The 26,889-nt window shown below is 33.3% G+C and overlaps 3 protein-coding genes across 6 annotated transcripts; 2 read left to right on the forward strand and 1 right to left on the reverse strand.

The window, feature by feature from the left end:
- The first annotated feature begins 243 nt into the window (after positions 1-243).
- Positions 244-7,142, forward strand: LOC126691866 (OVARIAN TUMOR DOMAIN-containing deubiquitinating enzyme 12). Of its 3 annotated transcripts, XM_050387131.1 has the most exons (12): positions 244-610; positions 2,206-2,272; positions 2,370-2,758; positions 2,847-2,983; positions 3,703-3,776; positions 3,869-3,923; positions 4,082-4,156; positions 4,264-4,337; positions 4,432-4,480; positions 5,811-5,895; positions 6,296-6,352; positions 6,727-7,142. In XM_050387131.1, the coding sequence occupies exons 3-12, from the start codon at positions 2,416-2,418 to the stop codon at positions 6,786-6,788; spliced, it is 1,011 nt and encodes a 336-aa protein (XP_050243088.1). In that variant the 5' UTR covers positions 244-610; positions 2,206-2,272; positions 2,370-2,415; the 3' UTR covers positions 6,789-7,142. The 3 variants fall into 3 exon arrangements, with proteins under 3 accessions (XP_050243088.1, XP_050243087.1, XP_050243086.1); XM_050387130.1 differs by lacking the exon at positions 2,206-2,272 and having other exon boundaries at positions 2,327-2,758; XM_050387129.1 differs by lacking the exon at positions 2,206-2,272 and having other exon boundaries at positions 246-610.
- Positions 7,143-8,954: 1,812 nt separating this feature from the next.
- LOC126691867 (transcription factor TCP11) lies at positions 8,955-9,939 on the reverse strand. Its single transcript, XM_050387132.1, has one exon. The coding sequence runs from the start codon at positions 9,786-9,788 to the stop codon at positions 9,153-9,155; it is 636 nt and encodes a 211-aa protein (XP_050243089.1). The 5' UTR covers positions 9,789-9,939; the 3' UTR covers positions 8,955-9,152.
- An 11,451-nt stretch (positions 9,940-21,390) lies between these two features.
- LOC126691864 (RNA polymerase sigma factor sigF, chloroplastic) lies at positions 21,391-26,500 on the forward strand. 2 transcript variants are annotated; one of them, XM_050387126.1, is made up of 9 exons: positions 21,391-21,761; positions 22,393-22,544; positions 22,927-23,054; positions 23,174-23,380; positions 23,485-23,755; positions 23,847-24,077; positions 24,397-24,537; positions 24,979-25,179; positions 25,894-26,500. In XM_050387126.1, exons 1-9 carry the CDS (start codon positions 21,668-21,670, stop codon positions 26,179-26,181), a joined length of 1,713 nt encoding a protein of 570 aa, XP_050243083.1. In that variant the 5' UTR covers positions 21,391-21,667; the 3' UTR covers positions 26,182-26,500. The 2 variants fall into 2 exon arrangements, with proteins under 2 accessions (XP_050243083.1, XP_050243084.1); XM_050387127.1 differs by having other exon boundaries at positions 21,613-21,761; positions 22,371-22,544.
- The last annotated feature ends 389 nt before the right edge of the window (positions 26,501-26,889 follow it).

Below are 26,889 nucleotides of genomic sequence, written 5' to 3' on the forward strand. Positions count from 1 at the left end.
AACTAATATCTTTACGTCGATCTATAAGGAAAAATAAAGTCATAAAGGCCATTTATTAATTAAGCAGCCATTTCGTACCAAAATCCATTAATTTTAACCGTAGGATCTTCCTACCTAATTCAAAAAATAGCCAATCTCAGCCATCCATTTCCTTAATTTCTCAGATCCAACCTTCAACCGTCGATACATTGCCCAACAAAAAAAAACTGTCCGAGTAACTAAGCTTAAATAACCGTCATGTTTGTCCATTTAGGAACAATCTGAAACCCTCCGACGGTCCGTACGAGGTCCCTCGAATGGAAAGTTGTTCGACGTTTAACCTTCGAAACACTGTATAAAAAAGTGTGAAGTGCGCGAGTGTTCTTTTTTCTTTTTTTTCTTTTTTTTTCTTTCCTCTCAAATTTTTGTTTTTCCTTATCTGACTGAGTGCTTCATCGTCATCATCTATATATCGCATTTACACCATCCAGTTATAGAGCAGTGACCTGTGGAAGAAAAAAAGACCCTTTATAGTTTGTGACCCATTATCTCTTTTGGACTAAAAAAGCTTAAGGCTTTTTGGATTGAATTGGTAGCAAATCGAAGGTGATTGATTGATGGATTCATTGGGGTGAGTTCTTAATCTGATACTTCGTAGTTCATCGTGTTTACTGTATGCTTCAATGTTGAATTATTGTATTGTGAATTATTTGATGTTTGGTGCTTTTTTTGTTTTTTATTGGTTGGTTGGTGGGTTTGTATTGAATTTTCTTCTTGGTTGAGGATTTTGGATTGTTGAAGCTTGTGGCTTGAGTTTGTACCAACTCCCTTTTTTGTTTGTGTTTGATTGGAGATGGTTTGTAATTACCAAGTTGCAGATTTTTTTTTTTTTTATATAGATGGGATTGGTCCAATTTATTGTTGTTGTAATTTTTTTTTTTTTTTGAATAAGAGCTTTTCTTTGTTTAATTCGCCTTTTGTTTTGTCATTGTTTGTAATAGGTTTTATCTTTGGATTAATTTCTATTATATTTCCTATAGAGATTAGTGGCATGGTTCGTGCATGTGTATGTCTCACTCTTATTATTATTATTATTTTATAAAGGGGGTTGGGGGAGCCTTTTGTTCATGCGTGTGTATATTCACCAGAAATTTTTTTTGTTGCCTTTTGTCTTTTTAGTAGTTTGTGTGTGTGTGTGTGTGTGTGTGTGTGTGTGAGAGAGAGAGAGAGAGGGGGGGGGGGGGGGGGGGTTGATTGGTGAACAAGTGATTTTCAAGTTTTCAACTTTATTAAAGCAAAGGGAGCGAAGGATGATGGTGAACAAAGACATGCTGTCTTGTGATTTAATAAAGGATATGAGTGACTACAGTATGGTGATAAAGTTGCAATAGCCATGAAATAGAATACTTGATTCAAGTATATTCTGACAAATGAAAATGAAAGGGGAAAAAAAGTAAAAAAAAGAGGATGTGTTCTTAGATTGATATGAGTCATATGACAAGGAAGTAACTTGTTTAGCTAAACCATACTTTAAGTCTTTGCGTTAAAAAGTAATGGTAGTTGAATTTGGGACTATCTGCTAAGTTAACTGGTGCATTGTTCCATTTTTTTTTAATAATGATATACTAAAGATCCTCTTTAAAAAAAAGTATAGTTAATGGTACCAAAGTCGTATGCTTTAAATTTCTTTTTTGCATGTATGGTATGTAATGTAAGCAAGTAAAAAAAAAAAATTATTTCAAGAAATCTTGCATGCTTTGGAATTGACAAATCTGAATTAAATAGATCATCTACGCTTCCTTTTCTTTGTTTCCCTTATGTATTTTGCGGTAGAATATATTTAAAATAGACGCATCAGTTGAACTTTTTTATTGTAGTAGCTGATTTAGGTAAGCATATTTCTTTAAAATATTTTATTTTAATACACATGATTGGAGTTGAACTTGGGGAATGCATCAGCTGGGGAAATTTCTCTAATTGGATTATCTATTATATTTATAATGTTTTTAAGGATATTAAGTGTCGCCTCCCTGTCAATTCATGATAGACTAGATACCATCCTTATTATTTTAACTTTGTCACATTAAAGTGGAGCATCTTCTAATCTCTGAACAAGCTTAGTATACACAACCATGCATTAACTTTAAGCTGAATTACTTGAACTGGGGATCGTTACTGCAAATATTGAATGGTTTAAATGATTCTGAAGTAGTTTCTACTTCTCAGCTTAGGAAGAACTCAATCATATTCAACCCTTTTGCTCTGCAGTCTTCAAGTTCAAGTGCTACACCTGGTTTGACAAGAATAATTGCATGTCATGTTTTATTAGGATTTTGATTTATTGCAGATATATATCATTTCTCTTAGATGATTGAGAGCTATTTGGACAGATTTCCCTAATTGGTCAAGTAATCCTGGAAGTGGCTTCCTTTGGGAATGAGAGATCTTATGCATGAACATTCAGGGTTCTTTGAGTGGGGCCTTCAACTTTTTAATGGTGATCCCATCAATTCTGGGTATCATGATGAGATAGTACATCATAGTGCTGATGATGTTTATAATGAACATTATCAAGAGCATTATGACACAGATTGTAGTCATACAGATTGTAATCATTTGGAGAATGATGAGATTATTGCGAGAACCCTTCAAGACGATTTTTCACAACTAACAGTCTCAGAAGCATCTGGTTACTCTCATGTTGTAGAAGATCACTATCAAGCATCCAATCTTGAACATGATTGGCGTAGTCCATCAACAATGAACTACCATTGTTCAGGTATTTGGTTAAGCTGCCGCTTGCATATCTGTGACAGTCATCAGCTTACCTATTTTAGTTATATTGATACTTTTTATACAATATGCAGACTATAATCATGGCCAGGAAGAAACTGATGATGCAGAGCCTTCTACTTCATGTTCTAGCCCTGGTGATAGAGAGGAGTATCCTTATTCTCCGGAGCTAACTGAGGAATATTTGCTTGATCAAATGATCCCCATTCCTGTAAGTTTAGCTTACATAAAGTATCATCACAACTTGTAAGATCCTGTTTGATATAGCTATTGATGAAATACACTGGAAATCTCATTTTTCCCCTACCAAGAATTGTTGTGAATTTATCTCTCTTTTTTTTTTTTAAATAAGTTCCCGACGAGGTTGTTTCACGGCTCCTTTGACGTATTAAGCATGTTTGTTTCTAGAGCAACTGAATGCTTTTTCATGTATGAGCCTATTGAGATAGTTAACATCTCCCTTTTTTATTAATTGATATACAAACAGGTTAACAAATTTTTTGATAAAATATTTAAATTACTTAATAAGTTAATATTCAGATAACCTTGCAATACAATGTATGGCAGCTCCTTATTGATGTGATCCTGAAAAGTTAAACTCGATAATTAGAGGCTGGCTACATTTTCTATGTTTTGTTTTTCCTTGTCTTTTTAAAAAGCAAGCTTGAATGCAAGAGCTTCCCCTAGTCTCCTCTCCATTTCTTATCTTGTGAGCTTTGACCCTTATTTGTATCCTTTATTGCTTCTTTAGTTGCATCAAGAGTATTGGAGTTGTGTCTCTTTTCCAATTTTATTTTTGTCGGACAAGTCATAATTCATATTTGATTGCTTATTAGCTTTTAACTTATGGTTGTGTTGCAATTGTTCTTAATGTTGTTATGCATGTATGACCGTGTTAAATGTCACACTTAAATTTGTTTTGTGTTACAGCATGTTCCTAGAATTAATGGAGAAATTCCTTCAAGTGATGAAGCGACTTCAGATCATCAGAGGCTTCTGGAAAGGTATATCAATGCTTCTCATTTTTATTTTGGTCATGCTGTGTACTGTGAATTTAATTTAGATATGATTTTGACAGTTGATGCTGTGTATTTAGATTACAGACATATGACTTCGTAGAACGCACAATTCAAGGAGATGGTAATTGTCAGGTTAGTTCTGCAAGTTTTTCTTCTTCTGTTTTTGTATCTTTCTCCTTAAGCATCATAGCAGTTCTCATCAGGGTCCGTCAGTCTGTAAATTATAGTCTGTGCTTCAACTGTTGCTTCTGTTGAATAGCATTTATTAATTTTATGATTTCTTTGCCCAGTTTCGTGCTTTATCAGATCAATTATATCAAACACCTGACAACCACAAGTTTGTAAGACAACAAGTTGTGAGCCAGGTTTGTTGGTCTTGAAATAATCTACTCTTGGTTTTTTTTCAACTTGAATTCTCAGAGCTTACATGGATCTTGATTTAACATTTACTTCAATGGTTTTTTGTCATCAGCTTAGGTCTAACCCAGAGGTTTATGAGGGCTATGTTCCCATGCAATATGAGGACTATTTGGAGAGGATGTCCGAGTACTTATCAAACTCCTTTCCTTTTCTTGCTCTTTTAATGCTTATATTTAGTCTAAGGATGCCTGATGTTAGACTTTCATTTGAATAAAACCAGGAGTGGTGAGTGGGGTGATCATGTTACATTGCAAGCAGCTGCAGATTCGGTATGGTTTTTGTTTTTCATTTTCCTTTCCTTTCCTTGAATTCTGTCGATCTTTTTTTTTTTTTTTTTTTTTTTTTTTTTTTTTTGCTTATATGAATGTTGGAACATGGAAAGTTTTCTATTTTTGGTTTGAGTTGTGCCAAAGCTCATACATACATATGTGTGCGCATGTATACGCTCTCCTGAGCATATTGTAATTATGTACGTAGTGACAAGTGAAGTTATATTACAGCTTTTGGCGGTTCAAGTCATACTTTTTTTGTTTGTTTCAGAAATTTGGGCAAATTACAACTTATCCACATGTGGTTTGACTGAAATTTAAGTTGTTTATCTGCGATTTAAAATTTGACACTTTACCCCGCTAAGATTTGACCAAAATTTAAGTTGCCTAACTGTGATTGAAATTCCATGATGCAAGTGTTTCGATGGATAGTTTTTGATCCTGTATTTTTATGTTTTTTGTGTTTTTGGAGGAGAGACAAATAAAAGTGGAGCAAAATTATATATTTAGCTCCGTTTTTAATAGAGGTGGGTTATAAAAATCTAATTGAGCTAACCTCAGGAGGGTAAAGTGTCAAATTTCAAACCACGGGTAAGTAACTTAAATTTTGGCCAAACCATAGGTGGGTAAATTGTAGTTTGCCCCAAAAATTTTGACACTTTACCCAGCTGAGGTTTGACCAAAATTTAAGTTGCTTAACTGTGGTTTGAAATTCTATGATTCAAGTGTTCCAATGGATAGTTTTTGATCTTGTATTTTTATGTTTTTTGTGGTTTTGGAGAAGAGATACATAAAAGTGGAGCAAAATTACATATTTAGCTCCGTTTTTAATGGAGGTGGGTTATAGAAATCTAACCGAGCTAAGCTCAAGTGGGTAAAGTGTCAAATTTCAAATCACAGGTAGGTAACTTAAACCACAAGTGGGTAAATTGTAATTTGCCCCAAAAATTTTGACTTCTCAAAACATCGATCCATATCTAGGACTGGATGATAAGGCTTTTGATATCTAACATCATGTTCTTCATGTCATATTTTTTATATTTCCTATTTTAAATATTATTATCTGTCATGTTACATTTTGTAATTACCAAAATAGTCAATTGAAAAGTTTCTGTCAGTTATTTAAATAATTGGTCTTCAATTTGAGAAGTTTTTGTACATTTAAAGAAATTTAGTGGGAATGTGACAAATTTTTGAGAGATTGCTCTGATGAAGCTTCTTTGTTACTCTAATTCTCTTTTCTCTCATTCTCTTAAATCACTATTAGAGCGTTATCAATAAAGGTATATATGCATATCATTTGTGGCTAATATTTGAATAATTGTTGCAGTTTGGTGTGAAAATTTTCGTTGTGACATCTTTTAAGGATACCTGTTGCATAGAGATTCTTCCTAATTTCCAGAAGCCAAAAAGAGGTGAACTTCCAGTCTCATTAATTTTTGTTGGTAGTGTAGACTGTGTGTTGATCATTATGGCTTCTGGTAGCTTGCTGAAGACTTTTCTGCTGATTCTCCTTGCGAGTCCTATATAAAAATCTCTATCCATATCTTTTAACTAATTATCTTTCTCCTTTTTCCCATGCTTCTTTTTCCTCACATTATGTTGTTCCTAGTAATACTGTAGGACCCTAACCTCAATTTATATTCATGTACAATTTACTTCCATAGTAGCTTACAAGTTGCTTTATGGTTTTTAGAACTTGTCACTTATAACAAATTTACTAGCTGCACCATTAATCTTTATGCAATTTAATTGGGATTAAATCTTAGTTGAGTTTGATTTGCATAAGTTTTATGCATTTCTTGTTTTGTGCAGTTATTTTTCTGAGTTTTTGGGCAGAGGTGCATTACAACTCGATAAATCCTCGAGGAGGTAATTATCACCATTCCTTTTATGCTAGTCTGTTGTGGGCAAAAGGTACAGAAGTTTGAAATTATGCCCCTAACAGCAGACTGATTTGGTTAAACTCAACCAATTTGAGTGATGCTCCAAGCTAGCCTGCTGTGAGGGAGTGATCGATTTTGGCCTTTTGGGTGAAGAAGTCATTAATGGACTATTGGAAGCACAATTTATCTGTCTCTACTCTTTGAAATCAGGCCCAGCTTAAGTTTTATATGTTTAAGAAATTTAGTTCTGCTTCTTTGCAGGGCTTGTCATTCCTAGAGTTTGACAAAGCCTTCTGTCAGATTTTTCACTTTGTGCTTCCAAAAGTAATGGATGCCTTATTGTTTTGATTTGTAATTCAGGTCTTCCCTCAAATGAGTCTAGAAAGAGGAAAAAGTGGTGGATATTTGGGAATAAGAATTAGGAGATGTTTGATTGGCTTCAGCTGCTTCCTTTTTTATTTTCCCCGGATAATTACAATGGGAGATGGGGGATTTTAACCCTAGACGTCTCTATTCGAAACACCAGGAGGTGCCACGGTTGAGCAGCAAGGCTGTTGGTGGCATTCCTCCTTTCTGTTCATGTTACTGTTGCTGCTTAATTTGTACATGTTGCTTCCATGGTTAGAAGAATTGATCCAAATTCTAATACTTTCATAATTACCCATTCTGGGCTGGATCAATTCGTTTTAATAACACGGTACTTCTTCTACATTGTACTTAATGTACGCACAATCATGGTTACTTAATATACGCACAATCATAGTTTTGTTTGCGCTTGCTACTTCTACAGTTGCATGTGCTCGTGACATTTATAGAAAGAATTCAACTTAAAGGTGTTACTTTTTTTCAAATTATTTTTTGAAATTGAATGGAGTTGATTGGGTTTAATTTTCTGTTGAGGATCAGTTTGTTGATTTTTACTTATTTATTTAGCTTCTTGTTGGGGTGACCCAATCGATTTGGAAGTTCATAGCTTTTCTTTTCTTTTCTTTTCTTTTTTTTTTTTAATTTATATTTATTTTTTATAGATCAGATCTCAAAGTGAAAGTGTGAACAAATATAAATTAGGCCACTTTAGAGTTTATAAAAATAAAGAAAAGTCAACCTCGTTCGAAAGTTCGACAATGGAGCTTAAGATGCTTGTTTTGCGATCTTTGTTTGAATTGATGTTTATAACCATGGGACACTGCTTGAGCTCTAATTTCTTAGACTTCATTGATTCTTGTCATTTGTAATTTTCTGTACTTCCAGCACGCTTCTTGTCACTGGGGAATTTGTTGTTAACAGATGTGAAAACTGGTGACAGAGTTGCATACAAATGATTGTGTGGAAATTTGTTGTAAATGATACTGATGCATGGTAAGACATAAACCGTCTCTCTCTGTCAACAATACTGTTTTTTTTTTTTTTTTTTTTGGGAGGGGGGAGAGAAACAAAAGTGTGTGTTTTGACAATCATATTGGACGTATAAAAAGTATCCTTTGAACTTTTTGAAGAAATCATTGCTGCTGGTTAAAATGGTTTCATGTTTAGTATAAAAATAAAATGAAAATAGTAATTCAGAAAAATGAAATTTAAACAATGCATGCTGGAAATGAACTTTAAATGTCGGACTCAGATATGGTGAGATGGAGATTGAGTCATGATTACTGATTTGGATATGGGGTAGGAGTCGTTAGAAAATATTTGGATTTGGGGTAAGATTTGTTGAAAATACATGGAAAACTTAGTCAAGAAAGCTAATTTGAGAAGGGAACAATGGCATTATCAAATTGAGAAGTAATTATTAGATACTCTAATACTCCTAGAGTATTGTGAATTGTGACATGGTGTTCCATCCTTTCACATTCATGATAAATCTTACTAACTAAATTTATGATAGAATTCACCATCATAAATATGAGAGGAATGAGCACCATATCATCGAGAGTATTACTAATTTTCTCAAATTTTTTTTACTAAATATTTTGTCATAATCCTGGGGCATGCATTTTTGCTTGTACTCTTTAAATATTTGTTAAACCTACATAGAATGTTTTACAGTGAAGCGGCTTTGCTTGTGCTCTTTAAATATTTGTTAAACCTATATAGAATGTTTTACGATGAAGCGACTAATGCCGGTAAATTCCAATTATCTTGGAAATTTAGGCAACTTTATTGTCGTTTATGTGAAAGGGAAATAGAAGATTTGAACCCTAATTATCTTCTTTGGAAACATTGGTTCAAACTAATTTTGATCATAAAATAAAACAAAATTGAAAATGCTGCTTGCTGAGCTATTTTGATTACAAGTTTTTTTTTTTTTTTTTTTAGATTAGATACAAACATAGACTACCCAAAGTACCAAACAGAAAATGCAACCTGCTCATCCGTATATTTCTATCAGCTGAAGAATCTGAGTTCAATTAAAACTTGGTCTTGGTGGGTCCAAAGAACCAAACTAGTTTCTCTTTTCTTTCTTTTCCCCCACCCCATATTCATAAGTGGTGGGTCCAAAAATTCCAAGTAACCTTTAGTCATTGTAACATGGTCCACAGTACAACAAAGAACCTTCCATTTATTTACTTAAATCCAAAAAAAAAAAAACCAAAAAAACAAAGAGATCCATTATATATTTCATTCAATATCCCATCTTTACTTCCCTACTAATTTACATCTTTCACTACTCAAATACTAAGCAGACTAATAATAATTAAACCTAAAACACTCAGAACCATAATAATATAGGGCTACAAAGGATAAACATATCCATATATAGTAGTTGTATTAAACTATTGATTATATATTTAGTCTCTAAGAACCTCTTCTCTCTGTTTCTCCTCCGCCTCCTCCGTCGCCGCCGGCTGCAACAACAGCGCCGTGAACGGCATGTGCCGATACCCATTATTCGCCGCCGCGGCATAATCCAACCCCATAGGCTGACACAAGTCGAGTCGACAACTCGGCTGCTGTGATGGTTGCGGCTGAGCCATAGAGAACATTCCAAGCCCGCCGCTCACGGCCGAGAGTGGCTGAATCCGGCAAGGGACGGAGTGGACAGAGGAGGAAAGAGTCGGGGACGAAGTGGAGGAGGTGGTGGCGGGGACTGTGCCGGAGCCCGTGGCGGCGATGATGGAAGGCTCGGCTTGTCGGAGCAGCCACTCGATGGTCTCGCCGTCGGAACGGTGACCCAGTTCGCGGGTCAGCTGGAATATGCGGGCTGCGCAGAGCGCCGGCATTCGGACGCGGCGGCCGCGGCCGTTCACCTTGGTGTGACGGTCTCTGGTGCGAGGGAGAGAGAGAGCAGACACTTGGGTTTTGGGTGTGGTGGTTTTGGCCGTGGCAGCAACAGTGGCGGCGGCGGCGGTAGTGGTGGCGGGTGTGGGCGGAACTTGCTTTGTGGGGTCTTGCTCGGAGAAGTGGAGAACCATGTCTGAGCCCATTTGGATAAAAAGAGGGTTTAGGAGTTTTTAGGGTTAGGGGTTTTAGAAAGAGTTGCAGAGGAAATAGAGAGAGTTTAGGGTTTGGAGTTTTGGAGAGAGAGAGAGATGGGAAATGAAGAGAAGTGGGGAGTCTGTGGATTCTATTGACCCCACAAAAGGTGAGAAGCCTTTTTTCTTGTTACTTTTATATTGGATTTATTGATAAGCTTTGCGTAATGTGGGGTCCCACCCATCTAGGTCGGTGGTTCCCACTTGATTTGTTACTTCTTGTTGAAATAGCCGGCCTTTTTTTCTTTTCTTTTTTGAAATAATATATATTACCTTTTGGACATCAAGAATCGAATGATGTCATAATAAATTCCCTTTATTTGAGTAAGGATAAAATTTTCAACCGTTTATAAAATTTGGTAAATTATTATGGAAACAACATCAATTTTTTACATGAGTTATTGAGTTTGTCATTGATACCATCTGATATATACAATGAATAAATAAATGTAAAAAAATTGTACTAGTATTGCATTATTAGATTTATAATTTATAAAAGTGAGTAAATCTACTCTACTTCCCCTCCCCCTCCCATAATCCAAACACACCATTAAATGGTGCATTTTTAATGGTTGATGAGACTTTTTTGTCATTTTCGATACTTAAGTTAGCAAGGTAAATTAATCATTCAATGGGCTAATATTTGTTCATTTGTACCTTGAGTTAATGAGAGTCTTTTTTTTTTTTTTTTTTTTTTTTAAGATAATGGGGGAAAGGAAGGGAGGTCAAGCTACATATATTAAACACCAAAAATAATATCATTACCAATAAGTTACCACTTGAAACCCCAATAAGATTCCTCCTTATATAGAATAACATAGTGCTAACTTTTGAGATAAAATTGAATTGTCTGTAAGGGCCGCAACTTTAGCCTTGTTGAGATTTAAGTTGATATCGTAAAGATCCTATTAATGAGTGCCCTAATAATCCAATTTTTGTAATGCATACCTAAAAAAAAAAATGCATTTATTAATAAATATATTGGTTGCAAGCATAGTTCTCAAATCGTAAATTATATCGTGTATCATAAGATACACAAACATCTAATAAAATTATAAAATAATTGTAGATATACATATATAAAAGGTATATTCATTATAATTTTGAAATATATTCAACTAATGACCAATATAATCATTACTTATGCAATAAAATTTAATAAAGCTATCTAAATAAATCAAATTAACTTATGTGTATAACATGCACGTTAAAATTGATTAAACTCAGAAGTGATAATACATGATATATGAACCAAAATAATAATATTTTTCATCATCTTGGTTAATCAACTCCATCTAAGTCAATGTTATCATTGTATTCAGCATCTTACAAAATTATTTTTTCATAAACATTTTTTTTCATTACTATCAACATTTACTTTTTTTTATTTATTCTAATAATTTTTTCTTTGTATTTTTTCTTGGCATTCTAGCTTTTTAGACTCAAAATAAAAATAAAAATAAAATAATCATATTTTCATTTAATACATTATTAATAGCATAGAAAATAAATTTGTCAATATGAAAGTAAGTGTTATGAGTATAGTCTAAATTTTGTAGGATAAAGAGAAGTGAGGAAAAAATACTCATGGACTTGTTATTTTATTAGACTCAATTAAGTTTTCCAATAATTTTGTGTTAAAAAAGTCCAACAACTAATTTAAATCAAATAAAACCACAAATTTTAATAAAAAAAACTCATTTTAAACCCACATGTCTATGTATCGTACGATACGTACGATTCATATGATATGCACCTATGTATTAAACGATTCACAAGTATTTACAATACGGAACTTTTTGTACATGATACGATACTGAGAACTATGGTTACAAGTATATTTGACAATAACTTTTTGTTGTGAGTGCATTTATTAAGGAGTAGAGAGAGATTTTTTATTTTTTATTAAAGTGGTAAATTATTATGGAAATATTAAGTCTAACATTTATTACACTTTTATTATGAATTATAGCCAATCACATTAATAAACGCAACAAAATTAGTATTACTTTCTAAAAAAATAATTTACAATATTGATGTATTTATGTTGATGCAATTGATCACACATCCTTGCTTCTAACTAATAAACTTGTGCTAAGAGAAAGATCAAATGCAACATCTTGACGCTAGTTGACAAGAGATTGATGTAAAATAAACAACTTATGCCTTCCTAAATCAGATTGAGCGCTAAAAGTCGACTTGCAATGAATGCATAAAGTAGAGAGAATTTTTTATGTACACGATATGATACGTATCGTACGATACTGAGAACTATGATTACAAGTATATTTGACAATAACTTTTTGTTGTGAGTGCATTTATTAAGGAGTAGAGAGAGAATTTTTTATTTTTATTAAAGTGGTAAATTATTATGGAAATATTAATTTTACATGAGTCTAACATTTATTACACTTTTATTATGAATTATAACAAATCACATTAATAAATGCAACAAAATTAGAATTACTTTCTAAAAAATAATTTACAATGTTGATGTATTTATGTTGATGCAATTGATCGCACATCCTCGCTTCTAACTGATAAACTTGTGCTAAGAGAAAGATCAAAATGCAACATCTTGACGCTAGTTGACAAGATATTGATGTAAAATAAACAGCTTATGCCTTCCTAAATTAGATTGAGCGCTAAAAGTCGACTTGCAATGAATGCATAAAGTAGGGGTCAGTGGTGGTAGAGACAAAATTTCATGAAATTTGACGAAGCGAATAGAAATAGCTTAGGGAACATAAGCCAGTACTCTCGGTGTTGAGTAATATTACTTTTTGGGAAAATTCCTTTGTTTAGGCCACATATTCATTGTTTTTAGTAATTTTTGTTTCTTTAATAATTTTTAATTTAAAAATCAAAATAAATTTTTTTTGTTATGAGACGTCTCTTAGAGATAATAGTTTTTAATTCTGCAATTGTCTTAAAATTTTCATTTTGGGCAAAATTTACTATTCTTTTACCACCTAAACTCATGATTAGTACAAATTAAGGTTTGTTGGGCAATTTTATAGTAGCCCTAGGATTTATTTTCAGAATTTAAATACTTTGTAGCATCTAAGACAATTCAAATTCAGATTAATAAAAGTGAGAATTTTCTCTATGTTTTCTAGTGGATTTTGAATGTATCATCTCATGGATTTGAAGTTATTTTAGACAATCATCACAACACTTATCCGCATTGTATACTATCTAATGCACACATGCACCTAACAAAACCCTTTTTATGATGTTAACATCAACATACCCAATTGATTTAATAGGAAACCGCAAATTTTGTAGTCATGGCTTGATGGGTACACGTTTGGTAGGTGAGTTTTTTCTTTTAATAAATCGTTTGGTAGGTGAGTTTTTATCCTTCTATGGTGAAAGGATAATAAATTTGAAGTTACAAATAGCAGTATATTACTCACATCAAGCAATATAATATATATATATTAATAGTCAAAGATCAGATAAAATTCAATTGGTAAAATTTCTAATGATTGTATAAAAGATCTGGGGTTCAATCTCCGTCTACACCAAAAATTGATTGGTGTCTTGGTCTAATCGAAATTCTCTCAAAAAAATATCAGATAAAATTCATTTAGATTTTATTTAGATTTTCAATTTTGCATTACGTGTCTTATTTAATTTTGTGCAAAATGAATTATTTAGTGTAAAAATCGAAGAGTCTAAATCCAATTAGATTCTATATTAGATTTTAATAGAAGTCCAATTTTTTGTCACTTGTTTATCTAAATTTTTAATTTTTGTAACAAGTGAATTATTGGATGTAAAAATCAAAGAGTCTAAACCAATTAAATTTTAAAATGTAAGCTAATATCATGTTTAATTTGCACATTTTCTTAAAAAAGTATAGTTTAAATTGTATAATTATAATTTTATTTAATTATATCAGTGTATATATACAGGACTACACACTCCACCTTATTATAGTCCGAAAGAGTAAATTTTACAAATGTAAATACTATACAAACAGATTCAGCCAAAAAAAAAAAAAAAAGACAAAAAAAGACAAAAAAAACAAAAAAAAACAAAACTATACACTCAAGTAACACAAATCTTTTGTACTTTTTGACTTGTCTCACACCCAGCTCAAGTTCAAACTCAATTGAGAGTTTGACTCAATAAAAAAAAGAAAATGAGTCATGCTCTGCGTTCTGAACTGGCCCTTTCTGTCGAAGCCACGTGGTTTGGAGAGAGAGGATGTTACTTACTTTTATGTGTAATAAGTAATAACTCAGTTTTCTCTCTCAATTTTTACAAGTCATCTGACAGACTGAAACTTTGACCATTGTTGGAAATTGTGAGTCAAATGTCCGATACTACCCTTTCGCTGTTTCTGCCCCAAGTTTTTCTGTGAGGCATACATGTGGGGTTCTAACAAAAATTCTAGGACCTCCAAAAATTTCACCAACTCTTCACATGGTTGGTAAAAATAAAAATCAGAAAAACTTGTCAGTCATGTTATTTTGTGCTAAAAATTATGAATTTATTTGCAGTAATAAAATAACTCGAATTTTAATAGACAAAGTAATTTAAAGAAATACTTTTCAATTTCTAATTATATATATATATATTTTTTTTTATTGAATATATATTTAAAAAATCTAACTATAAAATTGTATTTTTTTATATTTTTAATAAAAATGTCAAATTTCATTCAAATTAAGTTTTATTTACTATTTAATTAATAAAATTATTTTTATATAACGAAATTTTGAAATTTAAACATTTTTATGACATATTTATTGATTTTTGATCTTGAAAGTTTGTAAATATAAAAAATATAATAAAAGTATGTAATCTAATCTTTAAATTTTCAAAATTTACATCAAGCATGCATTTACATGCAAATTATTTAATGTTTGTGTTTTTGGTTGGTTTTCATGGCACTGTTTATATAACCCAACGAAATATGCAAAAACACGTATAATCATACATTTTTGGGTCCTACAACATTATTTAGACTTTTAAAAATTATTTTATTACAATATTTTTAATAATAAATTTTTAATTTTTAATAAATTAACTGTATCTAAACAGATTCCAAATTAAAAAAAAAAAAATACTCCCAATCCATTTGAATTTACAAGTTTAATAATATTTTCTTGCTGTCCAAAAAGTTGTCTTCATAGAAATTAAAGTGCGGTAAATCATAAATGTGTCGGTAAAAGAACAGTGTAGGCCTGAAATTCAATAATTACCGCTGTGTTCCTATAGATACCGGTCACATCACCGTATTGACTATTGAGGACGACAATCCAACTACTCCAGTTGGCAATATTTCTGTTTAAATATGGTGAATAAAAAATTTCATAACTTTTATTTTATCTCATGATTATTGATGTGATTATATGTTTTTTTTTTTTTTTAAGAAAAGATGTGACTATATGTTAGACTGTTAGTACTATAAAAGTGATCGCAGTGCCATAGTAATAAATCTTTTTTCTTAGCAATAATAATAAATCCTTTTTTTTAATCTAATAATAAAATAATAAATCATTTTAATTTATATAAAAAAATTATTAAATAATTTTAATAAACCATAAAAAAAAAAAGTTGTGAAAATTTAAGACCGGTTTGCAGACGTTGTTTAAGTATGGTGAACAAAAAATTTTATAACTTTTATTTTTTCTCATGATTATTGATGTGACTATATATATATATATATATTTTATATTTTAAAGAAAAGATGTGACTATATGTTAGACTGTTAGTACTATCAAAGTAATCACAGTACCATAATAATAAATCTTTTTTTTTGAGCAATAATAATAAATCATTTTAATTCATATAAAAAAATTATTAAATAATTTTAATAAATCATAAAAAAAAAATTGTGAAAATTTAAGACCTGTTTGGTAAGAGATTTCTAGTAACATTATTTAAATATGATAAATAAAAAATTTTATAACTTTTTTTTTTTCTTATGATTATTGACGTGATTATATATATATATATATATATGTATGTATATTTATAGAAAAGATGTGACTCTATGTTAGACTGTTAATACTATAAAAGTGATCACAGTACCATAATAATAAATCATTTTAATTCTATCGAAAAAATTATTAAATAATTTTAATAAACCATAAAAAAGAGTTGTGAAAATTTAGGACCTATTTGATAAGAGGTTTTTAGTAATATTGTTTAAGTATTATAGAAATACATTTGGATTAAAAGGTATTGTAGAAATATATGTTGTGATGTTTAAACATTAAAAACTATTGTTTAAATAACAGTACCAAACTCAGCGCTTAGTATTTTGTACAATTTCGTGGTTGTTGTCCAACCTTTTGAAATTTGATTTTTCTTTGCTCAGCTCATTGGAGCAATGAGCAATAATGGTTGCTTGACTCTCCAAGGCTGTGGAAAAATGATTATGTTGTCGAGATATCATATTTTCAATTTTCCTTCCCTTTTTTTTGGTCTTTGTTGGTACATTTTGATAAAGAGTACTACTAATGTATGGGCATATATTATTAAATTATTTTAAGATTGAAAAAAAAAAAACAATGAATAACTTTTTTGACAATTTTTTTTAATTTTTCATAAATTTTTTTTATAAAATTAATGATTAATGTAACCGGACCCAAATAAAAAAAAGAGTAGTGTGCCCGTTGTTGAGGGCTATTTGTAGAGTCCCAGCCAGACAGAAAAGCCCAATAATGAGGGTTACAAAGAATTGACAAAATAGATAGCAAGAAACCCATTAAGCCCAAGCGGCAGGAATAACGGATCACAGACCCAACAAATAAATAAATGGGTCTTGAAGAGGCAAGCGGGTTCAAAGAAGTCAAGAAATAAAGAAATAGCATCCCATGGGCAGTGTATGAGGTAGAAAAGTGAGAAAGGGTCATCGCAGGCCCAAGGCAATGTAAACTAAGAGAGTAAGGGTTTATGGTATGCCCATGAACCCCAAAGATAAGAATAAGGTTATTGGGCCGGGGAAACCCAATGAAGTTAGTAAAAAGCCCATGGGAGTGTGGAATTAGCAAACGAGCCGAGGAAGCCCAAAGAAAGCAATCGGGTCATGGATGCCCAAAGGGACATAAGAGCCCATGAGTAAAAGCAAAACAGTGCCCATGACAGGCCACTGAGAAAAGGGATAAACGGCTGACTCAAAAAGAGGTCCAGCAGGATTAAGTTATTACGGCAGGAATAACAGTTCAACGTTGCAGGCAATAAAGAAAATCAAAAGTGAGCTAAAGAAATGTAAGGCCCATCATCATACGAAACCCAGCTCCTGAATGGAGCGGGAAATCAAAGAAAAGCCCACATGAAGGGTCAGGAAACGCAGACGGAGAGTCTCCAAATCACGGCAAACGCATGAGCAGCAGACAGACTCTTGGACATATTTGAAAGGAAAGCACGCGTAAGGCACAGGCACCACCAGCCTGTACCCAGCCAATATAGGACATGATGGGGTCATGGGCTAGAGGTAAAAGGTAAAGAGGGTATGGTTTGGTGGTGGGGAGAGGGGAATAGATCTATTTTGCGGCTCCTGCCTAAACCCTTTTACGAGGTACGTCTTGCTGGGATGATAGACCACCCAAAAGAGGTAAGTTTGAGGGGGAACCGTTGGGTGCATGCCTTGAGAGTAGAGAGAGAAAGCATTAATACTGTGGTAGAAAGAAGTGTTACGGTATACAAAGAAACGAAACAAACCTGCCTCTATCTGGCAAGGGTGGATGTCGCATAGACCTGGTGGTCAGTAAGTGCGCCCAGACCAGACAAGGCGGTTAAGGGGCAAAATGGTAAAACGCTGGTCATGGCAGGCACTATAAAAGGGCCCTTACTGTGCCCTGAAAAAAGGATCGAAAAACAGAGCATTTTTACGTTGTAGAAAGAAAAACAGAGTAAAAAGAAGAGAAAAAAGATAAGAAAGAAAACAGAGAAGAAAAGAGAGAAAATTAAGGAAGAATGAGAGGTAATACAATAGGCATGCACCGGTAGATCGTTTTCCCTCTCTCCCCCTTCAAATCTTGCTTTCTTCCAAAATGTAAACAAGGACTCTTTCTTTTTTGGGAAATAACCATTCAGGTTCGACTCCCTCAAAACCATTAATCCCCACGGCAGGATCTTTTTCCTGGGGGATTATTTGCATTGAGAATAGGCATTTTCCCCTTTTGGGCTTTGTTCCGGCAGTCTAGACTTAAAACTTGATATATGCCCATTTTGGATTAGTTTATATTATTTTCTTTCTCCTTTACTTTTCTCTGTGCAATGACATTATCATAATTGTAATCGTGCTTCGTAAGTAGAAATTACATAGTCATTTATTTAAATAGTCAGAGTACTCTGTTTTGGTTATTATTATATCTGTTTGCCGTAACTCGTCTACAATAGTTCTGTTTGCCATAAGTTTACTCCTGGCAGACAAGGCATAAGTTTGTGTACAAACCGGTCCAAGTTGAGTTACAATTGGACCGGCCCCAACTCCCTTACTCATAAATATTCGGGCCCATCACCGTAAGAGGCAGCCCAGCCCACCGCAGGAGGCAGCCCAATATACCATATACAAAAAAGGCCCTTACACCTGTTAAGAAATAGTTTTATGCCAAATTATTTTGTTTTATGTTATATTTTTGACCAATTTTATAGAGTATAGAGCCAATAAAACTTTTTTTTTTTTTTTGAGTTTTACTTATTACTTCAGTAATATTTTTAGTCTGTTCAACAATTGTAAGGACTCAAATTGTAACGATCCTAAATTCGTATTGGGTTCAAACGTTAAAGGCCCAAACAATAAATTTGTAGAGCGTGGATGTCAAAGAACTAGATTAACTCCGAAAGAAAAATGATTAAACTTAACGTTTATAGATAGATTAACACTAATATAACGATCAATTTCTCTTTGAAACCAGTTCAGTTCTTTATTTCATAAGGTTTTCTTCTAAGTACTACTTGTTTAGAAGTCCCGATCTTTTTTTCTCAATGCATTCTTTCATGTTATATACTGCCCTCTTGATGTCATCTTCACTACACACGTGTAGGTTGGGTTCGGGAGATCCCTTTCTGTCCCATCCAACACCTTTTGGAACCTCCAACCAGCAGCTGTAAGGCTGCTTCATCACTGTTCAGACATCACCTCTACATTAATGCGGTCAGAGAGTTGGTTGAGAGGCAATTAATGCAGAGGCAGTTGTTGTTAAAGATATTTGTTTACCTTTTCTTTCTTACCCTTGGTCCCATGTCCTGCATTTAGTGGTAATGTAGTTCTGAAGTGTGTTTATAACAATATGGCGCTCAGGTCGTCCTCGGACACATATTGTCGAGAAGGATTTTGACCTCGAACAAATACTGAACTCACCTCACGTGATATCTACTCTTCTTTTCATTTAATTACCCTTATAACCTGATATGGGCCTTCTTGGACAATTTTACGTTCTCGAATAGTTTTACGTCATTGAATGGACCTCAGACCCAGTTAACACGATTTTAATAATTATTGATTAACCGGTCCCCACAACAATTTATATCAATTTTTTATTAGGTCAACCCCACAATAAATCATCCTTACTGGTTACCTTACGGTGCTTATTGACATTTTCCATAAAAAATATGTTTCGAATTATTATCTAATAATGATTTATGAATCTAATGGAAATTGAAGTCTTTTGTGTGATATTTAATATTTAATTACCTCATGACATACTGACTAGCAATTAGCAATAGTGAGTTCCAAGCATTTAATAAGAGCATTGAATGAACTCAACAAATTCTTAAGACATTTTTTTGTTAGGATCATGCTAACGAGTGCCTTTAGGGCACTGGTTAAAAACCTACTTAAAGAAAGTTTTGACATTATTTTTTATGGGAAATGAAAAAAGCTATTAAAACATTAATTGTTTTTTTTTTTCCTTTTTCCATCAAAACTTTCTTTAATTGGATTCTTAACCAGCACTCGTTAGCATTTCCCTTTTTGTTAAGAAGTCTTTTTCTAATTTAGTTACTTTTTAGATATACATCCCAACAAATTTTATGCTTTGTTTTTTCCTCTATTTTATTTAATTTTTTTTCTATTCTTTTTGGTACTCAAGAAACAAGAAAGGGAAAGAAAAAAAGAGTTGTTGGTGGAGGAAATTAATAAATGGAAGAGAAATTATTTAGCAAAGTTATAGTACCTCGACACAATTGCTAAAACACTGAAGGCTTTTGCAATGTTTTGTTGAGAGATTGGTGATTTTAGAAAAAAAGAGATTTGTTGAACTCATTACTAATGCTACAAGGTATAAGCTACACTATTAAAAAAAGAATGTAATCTCAAGTCTCACCCTTCCGTAATATATGATATACTTTCATTGTTGGACTCTAAATAAATGTATTTTTCTAAAGTATAATTATTTTCCTATCATATTACTCTTATCTTAAAATTAAAAATAAACTAACAAGCTTTTTATTAAAAGTCATTTTCACTGATATTTTAGAAAACATTATTATTATTATTATTATGTCATTTCAAATGTCACTCCCAACTTAGGATATGGAAAATTATTTAGCATTCTCATAATATAATGATATAATGCCTTTTCATCTCACATGAATGTTAAATCACACTATAAATGTAATTAGTGTAACCTAATATTATGTGAGATAAATGAGTATATATCACTATACTACAAGGAATTAGGACAATGGGAGTACCAACATTTTGCAACTATGGTAGCCAATCAATGCTAAAAGATGAAGACATTTAGAAGATGTTATTGAAAGTATAAGGTTTGCACCATTTGGCTAAGTAAAGTATTTCTCGGGACTTCTCTTTTCTTCTTTCAAATCCTTCTCTTCTCTTCTCTTTCTTAATCCATACTATATTATTACTTTTTATTTTAATTGTGACAAAAAAAAAACATTTTAAAAATATTTCTCTCTCTCTCTCTCTCTCTTGGTGCAACAAAATAAATCATGTAAGCAGTCCAACATAGCAGATGCTGAAGTGGTCATGAGGGGAGTAATTTGTATCATTTTAGAGAGAGAGAGTTCTATATTGTAGTTCTATCTTGGGGGACCTCTTCATAGTCTTAACTCTTAAACCATCTTATTCAGTATCCATTATGATTTTTCTTTCATTACTAATGAGGCATTTTACTTAAGTAGTAGAGTAGTACCATTCTTCTCATTTGAGAGAGCTTATTTTAATGGTTTATTGAGATTTAAAAAAAAAAAAAAAAAAAAACTCGATAAAAGTACAACTGTATTCACCAAAAAAAAACATCCAAAAGTTGTGCACAAGCCAAATAAAAAAAGCATGGTAAACCATCTCCAAGAACCATGGAATATATCATTCATATATTGTTCCTTGGACTCAGGTTTGGGCTTTCCATCCTATGCATATTTAGCAACTTCTTGTGAATCTAATTATGGGCTACTCTAGATTTTCCAAATTCTGAAATTGGGCCATATAAAAGACAAGTTGAAGACTTATATTCATCTCATAGCCCATCTTAATCGCTAAAGATGTGGTTTCCAGGCCCATTCTTGATGGTGATAATAAATAGAAGAGAATAAAACAATAAGCAGTTAAGCCGAGCCGACCATAAAAATGTACGACAGCAACAACAACAACCTCATCCAGTTCCAGCAAAAGGGGTTTACTAAAATTTGAGGTGTGAAATAGTTTGCTTAGCGGTGTTGAGCCAAAGCCTTTCTCTGCTTGCTTCTTTATCTTCTACAACAAAGCTAAACCCCAGCAATATTTTGTTTTACAGTACAATGTATGACTTTTAAGTATAAGCAGCTCATATAGAGAGAGAGAAACACACAGTGAGAATATACTAACTGTCAACAGACACTACTGTAGTTAATAATAATCCATGGAAGCTGGAAGGAATTTGCTCTCTTCAACGCAGTCTTTTCCTCTCAGAACCCACCTTAAAAGTTGTCTTGCCTCTCCTTCTTCTGCTTCAGGTAAAGCTTATATGACTTTGTCTTTCAATTATTAAGGTACTTCTTTTTTTGTTGTTGAAATGGGATTCTTCTACACATTTGACTAGTGGGTTGTATTATGTGTGGTAAAGATAAGATTTTTAGTACAAAATACAAAGAATTCAAAAGGATAAGATTTTTAGTAATGTGAATTTTATAGCACAAGACACTGTTACTTGGGCACATTCGAGACATGACAGATAAAATGGAACATTGTGGTGAATTTAGATTCAGTTGTAGGGAGTCTAGACGTGCCTTTAATGTTTGATGTTTTGTGCGTTTCAATGAATTTGTTATGGGCGTGATGTGCTTGTTGAATTGTGTAATAATACTTATTAATTTGTCTAATTTATAATATTTCTGGCTATATGGACTTGTTTTTATTAGTAAGTTTTCAAGTTCCTTTCAGGATTCAATTCTTAGTCTTCAATAGTATTGTGTGTTGATTTGTAACGAACTACTAGATGTTTAAGCTTGTTTAACTTTCAGTTTTTGAACCCACAATCAAATAAAATAGAAAATCTTTTATATTTTTCAGAATTTAATAATCACCTGTTTTCTATGTGGTTTGTGTTTTCATGCTTCATGCAGCTGTATGCTCTTTATTTTGCAGTTTTGATGCTTCATGAGCAAGCAGCTCCTGCTGTTACCTCTATGCCAAGCACTTTGATAGCTCGACGATCTCCTACCTCAGTTCTATTACAAGAACAGCATGATGAAAATGGGCTTCTGTTGCACATGTTTAAGGAAGATACAGCACCGCGGGTGGGCTCTTGTTATTTATATATACTGCAAATAAATTGGGTGCATCGTCAATTTATGATTGTCAATTGATTTTTAATTTTATGAATTGACAATTTTATCTGCTTCTGTCTTGTTGACTGAGCAACTGGTTCTATTTTATCTTTGTACTGAATAAATAGTTTATACAAAACTTCATTCCCCCCTCCCCTCTTTGGACTCCTGCTTATCAAATGCCCTCTCTTGTTTTTGGGAAATTCTGAGCAATGTTTTTCATGCTTCAAACATGTGCTCTTTTTCTGTACATATTTGAATTACTGTGATGAATACTTTTGTGCAATATGGCTCTCTGGCAACTCCGAATTTATATATTAACAATTGTCTTCTTCTTTCTGTTCCATTAAAGGCAATGTTAGATAAAAGGCAGATGGGGACTGGGGCCTCAGTCCATGAAGAGAAAAACTCTGGCAACTCTGACCAGTTGGTGCAAGACTTTGAGCGCCAGTTGCTTCACTGGCCTGGTTTATGGCATTTGTAAGTTGAGTCAAACTCTCAAGTTGAATCAGTTCTGCTACTTGCCTCAATTCTTTTTGTTGCAATTTTATTCCCAAATAGCAGCCTTACAAAGTTTATGTGGCTATTCTCTTATGCAGGTTCCCATCCTTGCAAACAGGAAAAAATGCACACTCTTCCTTGTCACTGCAGCCTGTTACTACTGATCTGGAGAAGCCTATAGATGTTGAACTGTGTAATGTAGTTGCCATTGCTAAGAAAGCTTTGTCAGCATCTAAAGAAGCAGCCTTACTAGCAGAGGACTCCATATTAATTGGTGCTGATTTTGATGATTCACCTTCTTCGGAGTTAGTTTTTTTTTTTTTTTTTTTTCAATTATCTTATTTCCCTATTAGGTACTCCTTATGTTAAAGTTGATTTATTTGTGGACTAACACTATTTGTTTTTCCAGTTCTGGGTCTAGAAGTTTGGTGAATTTACCACTTGAGGAGGAAAACACGGTAAGGTCAACACGGCTTCTGGAGAGGCGATCTAAGAAGAGAAGGGTGCCAAAGTCGGAAGTTATGATTCATGAGACTTTCAGTACTAGAAATGTTGATGTAAAGAGAAAGATTCGTGAAGGGTTTGATCCAAATGATCCCCTTCGGTTGTTCTTGTGGGGTCCTGAAACAAAACAACTTTTGACTGCTGATGAAGAGTCTAAATTGATTGCCCAAGTACAGGTGTATTTCTAACTCCTGTCCATTCTTTACAGTGGGGGGGATGTTTGATTTTTAAATGGTCTTAAGGGCCTGACATGGACCTGTGTAACAGGATTTATTGAAATTAGAGGAAGTGAAGAGCAGGCTCCAATCTCATTTTGGCCGTGAACCAACATTGGTTGAATGGGCTGAAGGAGCGGGGCTTAGTTATCGGGTCCTGCAGTCAAAACTTCACTCTTGTAACAGCAGTCGGCAAAAACTGATTTATGCGAACTTACGGATGGTGGTTCACATTGCTAAACAGTATCTAGGGCGTGGTCTCAGCTTTCAAGACTTATTACAGGTCTAACACAATTAACATTTCCACTGCATTTACTCCTACTTTTACTCTCATCCCCTTTTCTGCCCCAGAAGGAAACTACACATTCTATTGGAGTGCTGATAAGACACAAAAACATTAAAAAAAAAAAAAGTAGTTTAATTTTGTATTACTGTTTGATCGAAGTTGTAACAATTGCTAGAGTTAATATTCTTTTCAATCTACTTAATGCAGTGAACTGTAGTGTTATTTACAAAAGTGTGGCTTGGTAGGGGTTACAGTAAAATGTAATCTCAACTGATATCTTTTCTGTTTCATTTCTGAATCTCTGATATTGTTTTAGGAGGGCAGTATGGGTCTTATGAAGAGTGTTGTGAAGTTTAAACCCCAAGCTGGTTGTAGGTTTGGAACTTATGCCTACTGGTGGATAAGGCAAACAATTAGGAAGGCCATATTTCAACATTCCAGGACAATTCGTTTGCCGGTAATGTAAATCACACTGTTTTGTTAAGTTCTATTTTTCATCAAGCTTTCATGTTTTAATTGGAGGCATCTATCTATTTTTTTAATTTTCAGCCTATGCATGTACTAATTTTCTGATGTTTTAATGGGATTCTGGAAAGAGTGGAAGTTTTTGAATTTTTCAATGTTGATTACTAATAAAACTGCAAGTTTTTCAATGTTGATTACTGATAAAACTAACCTTGCAGTTTAAATTAATAACTTGATTATTTTAGCTTGCTCGTGATCTTACCTTGGCATTGGTATTGGGTGGACCATGTATGTTTAAGTTCTTGAAAATTTATAATTTCCTGATGTGTCTAAGGCAAGCAGAACTTACTCCTGATGTGCCTTTCACAAGCATAAAGGCAAGCAGAGCCTATAATTTTCTGAGCTTGACACAGAACAAAAATTCTAATTGCAGGAGAATGTACATACCCTCCTGGGCAAGATAATGGAGTCAAAGAGAGTACTCATTCAGGAAGGAAATCATCATCCAACCAAGGAAGATTTAGCACGACATGTCGGGATTACACTTGACAAGTTGGAGAAATTGCTATATAACACAAGAATGCCTCTTTCAATGCAACAGCCTGTCTGGGCAGACCAAAAAACAACTTTTCAAGTAATGCTTTTTTGTTGACCCAGATTCCTTTATTAGATCTAGCTCTTTGAGTACATATATGCAATGAAAATATATCAGAACTTGAACTTTTTGACCAGAAAAAAGAAGTTAATTTCAATGTTCCCTTTCCTCAATCTGTAAGTGTCCTGTATTTATTGTATGGTCTGTGACTTATGCAACAAAGCAGTGACCGTATGAAGCTAATGGTTATCGCTAATTTTCACAAGCATAAAGGGAATATTTGAAACAGGTCAAAAAGGATTAGTGAGAGAAATCTGTCAATTTTACATGTAATAATAATAATATAATAACATATTGTAGAAATTGCGAGCAAATGGATTCAAAGCCTGGTTTTAGGTTGCTGTTGAGATTTGATTATTCAATTTAATGTATCATTCTCTCTCTCTTGGTGTGTTCTTTTGCAACTCTTAGATTTCAACTAGTTTTCAGACTCACATTACATGAGCTCATTTGGTCACCATTCTAGATTTCAATCATGTGTTGCTGTTGATAAAATTTTGTCAGTACAAAACTAATGGCCAACCAGATAATAAGTTCTTATAGCTGTAGACTTGAGTTTACTTTTCAGATGGGATACACTTTGTCGGGCATGTATCCTGCAACGATTATCTGCTGCTTTCTACTGTCAGCAAAAGTAATTTTTTTGCAAATGCTCAATTGGAAATATATTCATTATCCCTGTCAAACTTGCAGGAGGTAACTGCGGATACTGGGATTGAGATTCCAGATGTGAGTGTGGCAAAGCAGCTGATGAGGCAGCATGTGCGCAACCTTCTAAGCAATCTCAGCCCAAGAGAGAGGAAGATAATCAGGTTGAGGTTTGGTATTGAAAATGGTGAACAAAAATCATTGGCAGAAATTGGGAACATGTTTGGGTTGTCTAAGGAGAGGGTACGGCAGCTGGAGAGCCGAGCATTGTATAGGCTCAAGCAGTGTCTTGGTAGTGAAGGACTTGGGGCATATGCAGATTTGCTTGTTTAGTTGTTGAATGACACAGCTACCATGGATGTGGTGTTCTTGCCATATGGTTAGGTTTCTGGTATTTTAAAAGACCAATGTAAATCTGCTGTTAACAACTTTTGGCTCTTGAAGGTGGATTTACCTCCAGCCGTGGCTTCAAATCTGGAGGGTGTCCCAAATTGACCTTAGGCTAGCTGTTCAAGAGGTCAAGCTAGCCTAGGATAGAACTCAAGTTCTTCAAATGTTAATATGTTGTGAGGTAAAATTGTATTCTTCAAGTGAATATGTATCTATTTCTCCTACAGCTACATGTCAAGTAATATAACTCACTTTGCCAACATCCCTGAAATGGTATTACAGTTTTCTTTTTTTTTAGGTAAGAACCTATTTGTCACATTGATTCACTACTTCCTGTCTAAGACCTATCACTTGTATTCTGCTGAGAGACTGCGAGCATTACAAGGCAGTTTGGAATGGATAGTGATCAAGGCTATAAAATGGTCTCCCCCTAATCTACTGAGGTGAACAATCAAGGTTCACTATGCAAAGGATTTATTGTCAAATTCTCTAGTTTTGGCATCTCCTAGCTAGTGAGCATTCGCATCCCAAAATTTTATCTCATCTTATTTTACCATTTCAAAAACTACTTTATTAATTATGCCATACTATTTTACAATACATCCATCCCAAAACTTTATTTTTTTCCCATTTTATTTAAATATTCTTTTT

The sequence above is a fragment of the Quercus robur genome, chromosome 7, assembly GCF_932294415.1.
Source record: "Quercus robur chromosome 7, dhQueRobu3.1, whole genome shotgun sequence".
In the NCBI taxonomy this organism is placed as follows: domain Eukaryota; kingdom Viridiplantae; phylum Streptophyta; class Magnoliopsida; order Fagales; family Fagaceae; genus Quercus; species Quercus robur.